This window comes from Oncorhynchus mykiss, chromosome 31 (genome assembly GCF_013265735.2).
Source record: "Oncorhynchus mykiss isolate Arlee chromosome 31, USDA_OmykA_1.1, whole genome shotgun sequence".
Classification (NCBI taxonomy): Eukaryota; Metazoa; Chordata; class Actinopteri; order Salmoniformes; family Salmonidae; genus Oncorhynchus; species Oncorhynchus mykiss.
This window is the reverse complement of record NC_050571.1, coordinates 25,299,619-25,309,141: the sequence shown is the minus strand read 5'-3', so window position 1 is coordinate 25,309,141 and position 9,523 is coordinate 25,299,619. Positions and strand designations below refer to the sequence as shown.

Genomic DNA, 9,523 nt, shown 5'->3' with positions numbered 1-9,523 from the left:
AACATTAATGTTATTTTGCAGTTACAAATTAATTGGATTAAGAAAATACAGTATCAACACATAAGCAGTTACAGTGTCTTTATACATTTGCATAGTGTAACATGTGCTTCTCTCTCAGATTTTTTACATTTAAGCAGGCAAGTCAGTTGAGACCAAATTTTTCTTTACAACAACAGCATAACCTAGACAACACATATGCAAACCACCCTATGGGACTCCCAATCACAGCCAGATGTTATGTAGATTGGATTTGAACCAGGTATTGCACTGAAATACAGTGCCTTAGACCACAGCGCCACTTGGGAGCCCAGACAACTTAGGCCTATATCAAAACACAAAAAGTTGTATTATATTAGAGGTGTGTAGTAACAGATGCATGTAATAGTATTTTCATCACATAATTGAGGTCAATTACATCTTATGTAGTGTTTGTCATGGGAATACCAGTTTGATATGTTTATTCCAGTGTTGTACAGTTTGTCTACGGTAAAGGAACTCCTCAGTACTCCTCTTTGATTGTCGTTGATATCGTCTCTGACAACAAGCTGCTGGAGCTGGTTGCCATGGAACCGTTACTGGGATCAGCCAGGCTGGAAGGGGTCATGGTGGGAGTGGTCCTAGAAGCCTGCTGGGACAGCTGGATCTTCTTCTTGGTTATCTTCCTCTCCTTGGCTCTCCTGTTCTGGAACCAGATCTTCACCTGTTGTGATGATGTCAGTGAATGATAAGAATGTACCTACAGTGTGAGGTGAGGTTCCCATGCACAGATAATCCACCTGTAGTTCTGAAACTCACCTGCGATCCAAACAAGAAATTCTGAAACTGATTGGATTCTAAATAATTGATCCTCAGTGACCCACATGGCTCTCAGAGACATGCCTGTTTTTCTCATCTGTCGCTCTGACATACGTGTCTCTCTCACACGCCTGTCTGTCTCTCTGCCAACTACCTGTCTCTCTGAGAGGCTGTCCCATGTCCAGCTCTGTACTGGAACTTATTCTACAGCTCTCCAATTGTCTCTCTAACACACACCTCTCTCTGAGAGGCTGAGGCCCAGGGCCAGTTCTGTCTCTCTGACCCACCTGTCTCTCTGAGAGGCTGAGGCCCAGGGAAAGTTCTGTCTTCCTCCTGATGGTGATGTATCTACTGGACTGAAACTCCTTCTCTAGCTCCAGGCGCTGCTGGTCTGTGTACACCACCCTGTACTTGTCCTTGGTGCGTGTCTTCCCTCCTGGACACAATAATGACAATGTTACAACCACACAACAATACATTAGAATAACTGATAACATGCTTTTTTTTTTAAATCACAGTCAATATGTTGACATTTAAAACCTGTTGAACTTTAATGTTCAATGGATGGCCGTATAAAACATATCTTCATGAGAGGACCACGAACAGTACCAGCTCATGTCCTATACTGTTAGAAAGCCCTGATATCTTGCTTTTTGTTTAGTATTTAGTATTTATCTATGATTTGTATGCACTTTTTACTGCCATAGTAGTAAGAAACATAGTACACCGTAGATGTTTTATTTCATATGCTATGAACAATGTATTCCTGAGAAATAGGGGAATAGGGCTTGATTTTCTTCTCATAATCTACATATACTCACCATCAACTTTACCATTGAGATTATATAAGATTTCAGCTGCCTTATTACTGTAATCATCTTTTTTATAACTAGTGTAGTGGTCAGGGAAAATCCAACTCATTTCCTGGTACACTAATTCATTGTTTTGTCAAGCTCTCAGCTTACATCTAATATAAAGTTTGTGATGAACACAAAGTGGTTTTGTTTCACATCAAGTTGTTTTTATTTGAATATAAATCCATTTCTGTTTGTTGTACAGCGACGGGACTATGTCGTATCGCTGCAGTACACTCAGGTCGCTATGCCTGTGATATACGGTATTGTCACAAACTGACGGTCAGGCCAATCAGCGAATGAGCGTTAAGGCGGGACTCCCGACCCTCCTGTGGCTTTTGATAAGCCCATACCCAAGAGTCATCCAAGGCCAACTGAATTGAAGCAGGGTTGTCAGCCAGAAGTTGATTTATAAACAAATGACCTTAATATGCCTTGATAAAACAATTAAATTATAACAAAAGTCACCTAAATAACTTAACGTTTCAGAGGTTGGATTAAATTGATATAGTATGAGGTGATCAGAAATACAAAAACTGTATGACAACTCTGGAAGGAATTGGCTAAAACATCCATAACATTTCTAGCGAAGCATAAAGCCTCCAATGACAGTGTGAATATGTTTCCATGACTAAGGCTGTACAATGTGTGAACAGTGTCACCATAGACTGCTGAAATTGCTGATGGTGACGCACACCGCGACGGTTGAAAACTCCCTGGCGCCCGTGAAAGCTTCAACTACCCTATTAATCATGTTAATCATAACCTCCGTGTAAGAGACCACAAAACATCACTGTGGTGGTTCTTATCACTGTGAGAGCTGTTAACATAGCTAGCCATTCATTCACACTTGCCTGCGTACACACACACACATCCCTCCCAAACACACACAGCGCCAGGGATGGATGAGTCAGGGAGATGGTATTGATCCACAGGGGAACTCTTGACGGCACGGTGTGAAGTACATTGATTGCAGCAGGGCGAGGAGGGTTGAGATAAGACCAGGAAAGTTTCCTGGAGAGGAGGGTTGGTCCTGAGATAACCAGACAAACCCCTGGCTGTCAGCCTTATCTGCCCAGCCTGTCATCCCCATAGGGGACAGAGAGGGTGGGGACCACAGGTCACAGACTCCCTGTCCTCGGCTGTTAGCTTTTCACTCAAATCTTTCACCAACCAAGGGAATAGGTGAAACGGTTCTGTTAAATGGATATGTGTGACGTTTTGTATCGGTTCTGGGACGTGTGTGAATATGTATTCCGTCGTGTGTCAACAATGCTTGTCCTGTGTCCTGTACACCTAGTCAAAACTCAAACCCTGACGTCTGCCATTGAGTACTGTCATCGGCTCAACACAATGGCTATTTGTCTAATAGGTGTTCTACTCTACGAGATGTTGGTAAATCAACAAACTGTTATAGTTATGTTCAACGATAGATAGACTACTGTATCAGAGGATTAACTTTGTAAATTAAATGCTGTTACAAAATTAACATATTCTATATGTGTTTACATTGCTCTATGAGTTCAGTGGAACAATTTCTTATCAACTGCGTAAACCTTTGCATGCAGTATTTCGTATTATTCTGTACTCAAATCTGTAGCACTCCATTTAGTACGGTTTTACATTACATTAGGTTACGTTATGAATGGAATACCGTCAGAAAAACGTACAATATATTATGTATTGCTCTGAGGCCAGGCTATTGCATGAGATAAATCCATGCAAGTTTGTGTGGGTCAATAATGAAGGAATAGGCAACAGTACATATTCTGGTATTCAACAGGCACTAGTCTCTGCAGGCAATACCCAGGTAAAGTTGGTTTAATATTGGATATTCAGTGGATATTTGGTTTTGTCTCATCAATAGTTATTGAACCAAGCATGCCATGACTATGAAGATGGTATATTCTGATCCAGGGGTGGATGGAGAAAAATCCACACTTATACATTTTTGATTTGATATAAATAATAATATTTAGTATTTCAATCTTCAATAGCTCTTAGACAAACCGTGCCATGATTATGAAAACGATATATTCGGAATGGGGGGGAGGATGGACAAAAATACAAAGATTTTATTTAATAAAAATGTCTTCATATTTTTGTTTGTTTGTTGTTGCGTTCAATCTCCAATAGCTCTTACACAAAGCATGCCATGACTATGAAAAGGATTTATCAAAAAACAAAAACGAATTACATTTTTAGATCCTCCCCTTATTCAGAAAATATCATTTTCATACTCATGGACCACTTTGTCTAAGAGCTATTGAAGATTGAAATCAGATTGAAATTCATAAAAAATATATATATATTTGAAAAAAGGTAGATTTTTCTCCATCCTCCCCTGGTTCCTAAGTGGTGCATCGGTCTAAGGCATTGTGTCTCAGTGCAAGAGGCGTCACTGCAGTCTGTGGTTCAAATCCAAGCTGCATCACATCTGGCTGTGATTAGGGGTCCTGTAGTGTGGTGCACAATTGGCCCAGCGTTGTCTGAGTTTGGCTGGGGTAGGCTGTCAATGTGAATAAGACCTTGTTCTTAACTGACTTGCTTAGTTAAATAAAGGTTACGTTTAAAAATATATATAATCTTCATAGTCATGGCATTCTTGGTTCATTAGCTATTTACGAGAGAAAACCGAATATCCTATAGAAAACACATTTTACCTAGGGCTGGTACCAGAAGCAACTGTTAGCCCCAAGACTTTCATATTAAGATTATGAAATGTAAATTATCAGAGAAAAATGCTCAGTCAAATGGTAAATAAAAATGCTGAATTTATTTTAAAACTACAGCTACCCTATATTATTACTAAAAGGGAAATTCAAATCAAGCCGTATGTGATATGCTCAAAGCAAATGGGATTTGGGAATGTTACCAGTGCTGGATGAATGTACATTTCGTCTGATCCCAATGTACGAGTTTCTTCTCTGTGAGTCTGGAGAGTACTGCCTGGTATGTGAATCGAGTGACAGGAGAATTCCGGGACCGGCAGGCGAGATGGAAGTCAGTTCAGTGGAACTGACACGTATCTGTTCCATAACAGGGTTCGAACCGGGGAAACCCGCGCTGTGGCCATAATGTGACCACTGCTCCAGCGGGGCTTCGTAAACGGGGTTCCATAGACTTGTTGTCTGGGCATGCGGGTCACTGATGCCCGTGACGTGATGATAACTGGTGAAGTTCTGAGTCTGGCGTCTCATGGAATTTGAGTACATTCCGGTTTCTTTATCCAGCAGGTAACTCATGCAATCAATTAATTAATTAATTAACTCATCTGCACGCATGGTAATCCAAAAATTATAACCACAAATTCTGGTGAAATTCTTGGCTCGCCACCTTGTAAACTACGATGTACACACCTGTCGAGTAGTGTCTAGCTACACCTTTATAGTGTTGCTTGTTGGACAGGGTGACCGTTCGAAGGTATCTCCATGACGTCAAATGTACAACCAGGCGGTACTACCTTGTGTTAGCGTAGCCCCTTACATCAAGATTATTACTGTGGAGACATGTTGAGTCCTTTTTCAAAAGCGGTGTGTGTAGTGAATCATTTATTTCAGGAGCAGAAGAAGCCTTTGAGGCGAGGACATCACCATGGTTATTTAATGTACAAATCGATTCCTCAAATCAAAGCCAATAACTGTGCATTTGTTTATCTATGAGGTGGAGGGGATACTATATTTCCTCTAACAAATCTGACACACTGCACGTTACTTTTACAGTGACCATATGGGGGCATCAGATTGCTGCAACCTCGTCTCAGAGCATTTCGTATTCATATTATTCTGTATGTAAATCCGAGACACTCCATTTAATATGATATGTTTTGTATGGTATGTATTCATTTGTGGATGTCCATCACCAATATCATATGATATTTTACAAATTACAATTCATGTTAAATGTTTTGAAATTAGCAGTTGAGGGCGGGTGTGGGTAAACAATTGGCTGACCCACGCACTGCTACCAGACATGGCATGCAAGCATACAAACTGTGGTGAGGGACACCAACATGCTGCTGGGGTAAAGTACATAAAGATGTGATCTGGTGTCCTTTCTTCAGTTCTTGAAAAGTAACAATGCTTTTGGGGTTTAAATTAGCCTGCCATCTCTTCCTTTCATCTGACCCTTCTACTGAAGCAGCATTATTTCATGGCTGAATATACGGTTTCAGAGCTGGTCATGGGTTTCAGAGCTCAGCCACACTCAAGGTCCTAAACGACATCATAACCTCCATCGATAAGAGACATTACTGTGCAGCCGTATTCATCGACCTGGCCAAGGCTATTCAACCGATCACTGCCCGCACCTGCTCGCCCGTCCAGCATCACAACTCTGGACGGCTTTGACTTAGAATATGTAGACATCTACAAATACCTGGGTGTCTGGTTTGACTGTAAACTCTCCTTCCAGACTCACGTTAAGCATCTCCAATCCAATATCAAATCTAGAATAGGCTTCCTATATCGCAACAAAGCATCCTTCACTCATGCTGCCAAACATACCCTCGTAAAACTGACCATCCTACCGACCCTCGACTTCAGTGATGTCATCTATAAAATAGCCTCCAACACTCTACTCAACAAACTGGATGCAGTCTATCACAGTGCCATCCGTTTTGTTACCAAAGCCCCATACACTTCCCATCATTGCGACCTGTACGCTCTCATTTGTTGGCCCTCGCTTCATACTCGTCACCAAACCCACTGACTACAGGTTATCTACAAGTCTGCTAGGTAAAGCCCCACCTTATCTCAGCTCACTGGTCACCATAGCAGTACCCACTCGTAGCACGCGCTCCAGCAGGTATTTCTCACTGGTCACCCCCAAAGCCAATTCGTCCTTTGGTCGTTTCCTTCCAGTTCTCTGCTGCCAATGACTGGAGCTAACAGCAAAAATCTCTAAAGCTGGAGACTCATATCTCCCTCACTAGCTTTAAGCACCTGCTGTCAGAGCAGCTCACAGATCACTGCACATAGCCCATCTGTAAACAGCCCATCTATCTACCTACCTCATCCCCATACTGTATTTATTTATTTATCTTGCTCCTTTGCACCCCAGTATCTCTACTTGCACTTCCATCTTCTGCACATCTACCATTCCAGTGTTTAATTGCTATATTGTAATTACTTCACAACCATTTGCACTCACTGTATATAGACTTTGTGTTTCCTTTTGTTCTACTGTATTATTGACTGTATGTTTTGTTTACTCCATGTGTTACTCTGTGTTGTTGTCTGTTCACACTGCTATGCTTTATCTTGGCCAGGTCACAGTTGTAAATGAGAACTTGTTCTCAACTAGCCTACCTGGTTAAATAAAGGTGAAATAAAAAATACATATGTCACCTTTTTTATAATCCACCTCTACGCAGACAACGTAGAAAAGTTTGTAAAAAAGGGTCTGATTCTTATTTCTGGCACAGAGGGAGAGTCACTCTAAATCAGTTGTCATCCAGCAATACACTACTCCGCTGGTAAAAAGACACCCTCCATTTGAATTCAGGAAGTTTAAGCATTTAATAAATATTGAAGTCTATATCTAAATCGACGTCCATTAGAGCCAATCTACGTTTAGCACCAGCCAAGTGAACGCTAAAGGTTGAGATACTGTTACAATACTAATAAATCCTCCAGCCAAACCTACCTCTCAGCGCCCTATAGCCCTGATGTTCATCAGAATGTGATGAGACATGCAGTAGCTGGCACCCATGCAGATAGAATTCTGCTCATAGCTCACATTAATGCCATTTCTCTACCATCAGTAATTAGAGCATAAATGTAGAGCTTTTTTGAAGAGTGTGTTTTCAGTGCAGGTGCCTTGTGGGACTGTGTAGGACCACACATATCTTGTTTCGTTGCTGCAAACCAGACAGACAGACAAATGGAAAGACGAATGCTAAGCACACTCACACGCACACAACAGACACATCTGTCAATTACACAACCCACGACGCAGATTCCAGACATAAACTTTGAGCAAAACCCACTGTCTGAGTTCTATGTAAGTCTAAAACTCTGTCATAGCTCCTTTAAAAATGTCTCTCTCCGTCATCTGCAGAGAAGTTACAAACCACAAAACTCTTTAAATAGAACACACATAGACAACTGATTTAGAGTGACTCTCCCTCTGTGCCAGAAATAAGAATGAGACCCTTTTTACTAACCCATTAATCTGCCTATATTTCTCAAATTAAAGAGTAAATGTAATTATCCCTGTGGTTAACTGTAGTAGTCCCACATTAACAGTGTATATAATCTCAGTACTGTACATCTTGTAGACACAAAATCTAATCCTAATCAAATCCAAGTTTATTTGTTGCGTATACAGTTTAGTAGATTTTATAGTGGGTGCAGCAAATGTTACTAGCTCCTAACAGTGCATTAAAATGCTTGTGTTACTAGCGCCTAACAGTGCATTAAAATGCTTGTGTTACTAGCTCCTAACAGTGCAGTCAAATGCTTGTGTTACTAGCGCCTAAGAGTGCAGTAAAATGCTTGTGTTACTAGCGCCTAACAGTGCAGTAAAATACTTGTGTTACTAGCGCCTAACAGTGCAGTAAAATGCTTGTGTTACTAGCGCCTAACAGTGCAGTAAAATGCTTGTGTTACTAGCGCCTAACAGTGCAGTAAAATGCTTGTGTTACTAGCGCCTAACAGTGCAGTAAAATGCTTGTGTTACTAGCACCTAACAGTGCAGTAAAATGCTTGTGTTATTAGCGCCTAACAGTGCATTAAAATGCTTGTGTTACTAGCTCCTAACAGTGCAGTAAAATGCTTGTGTTACTAGCGCCTAACAGTGCAGTAAAATGCTTGTGTTACTAGCTCCTAACAGTGCAGTAAAATGCTTGTGTTACTAGCTCCTAACAGTGCAGTAAAATGCTTGTGTTACTAGCTCCTAACAGTGCAGTAAAATGCTTGTGTTACTAGCGCCTAACAGTGCAGTAAAATGCTTGTGTTACTAGCGCCTAACAGTGCAGTAAAATGCTTGTGTTACTAGCGCCTAACAGTATATAAATATGCAGTGTGTGTAAACTGTAACAAAGATGCAATGTACAAAGTGTAGCAACAGGAAGTTTGTTTTGTAGCCTAGTACAAAAGTGTAGCTTTTTTAAATGTTATTTTACAAAGTATGGCTGGGTAAGTAACTGAAGACTTCTAGCCTCTGTGGGCCACTTGTGAGAGCGTTACACGTGTCAGAAGCACTGCCTCTGGGCGGTAATGAGCTGTAATGGGTCCCCAGGCAGATCCAAAGCTTTGATGTTCCCGAGCCTCTGTCTGGAATGAAGGATAAAGTGTGGACTCAAGTCACAGCTGCAGACAACCTGTGGCCTACAGGGCCGATAGTATGTTGTGTTACTAGACCTATAGGACCTTGTTATATACTGTCCCAGTCAAAAGTTTGGACAAACTCATTCAAGGGCTTTTCTTCATTTTTACTATTTTTTACATTGTAGAATAATAGTGAATACATCTAAACTATGTAATAACACACATGGAATGATGTATTAACCAACATAACTTTAAACAACAAAATATATTAAAACATTTTGATTCAAAGTAGCCACCCTTTGCAAAGTAGCCACCCTTTGCCTTGGTGACAGATTTGCACTCTCTTGGCATTCCCTCAACCAGCTTTACCTGGAAGGCTTTTCCAGTCTTGAAGGAGTTCCCACATATGCTGAGCACTTGCTGACTGCATTCTCTTCACTCTGTGGTCCAACTCATCCCAAACCATCTCAATTGGGTTGAGGTAGGGTGATTGTGGAGGCCAGGTCATCTAATGCAGCACTCCATCACTCTCCTTCTTGGTCAAATAGCCCTTACAGAGTCTGGAGGTGTGTTGGGTCATTGTCCTGTTGAAAAACAAATGAT

General features: G+C 41.1%; 1 protein-coding gene across 1 annotated transcript; it reads right to left on the bottom strand.

Annotated features, from left to right (window-relative positions):
* Positions 1 to 499: 499 nt before the first annotated feature.
* On the bottom strand, positions 500 to 4,864 carry LOC110504297 (homeobox protein CDX-1-like). The gene is made up of 3 exons (XM_036970071.1): positions 4,525 to 4,864; positions 1,083 to 1,231; positions 500 to 700 (listed from the first exon to the last, which is right to left on the bottom strand). Exons 1-3 carry the CDS (start codon positions 4,862 to 4,864, stop codon positions 500 to 502), a joined length of 690 nt encoding a protein of 229 aa, XP_036825966.1.
* Positions 4,865 to 9,523: the final 4,659 nt, after the last annotated feature.

Coding starts and splice junctions, on each gene's coding strand:
- LOC110504297 (XM_036970071.1), bottom strand. CDS start 4,864: ATGTACTCAAATTCCATGAGACGCCAGACTCAGAACTTCACCAGTTAT. Junction 1,232..4,524: donor TGTACATTCATCCAGCACTG/GTAACATTCCCA, acceptor TATTGTGTCCAG/GAGGGAAGACACGCACCAAG. Junction 701..1,082: donor TCAGCCTCTCAGAGAGACAG/GTGGGTCAGAGA, acceptor TCATCACAACAG/GTGAAGATCTGGTTCCAGAA.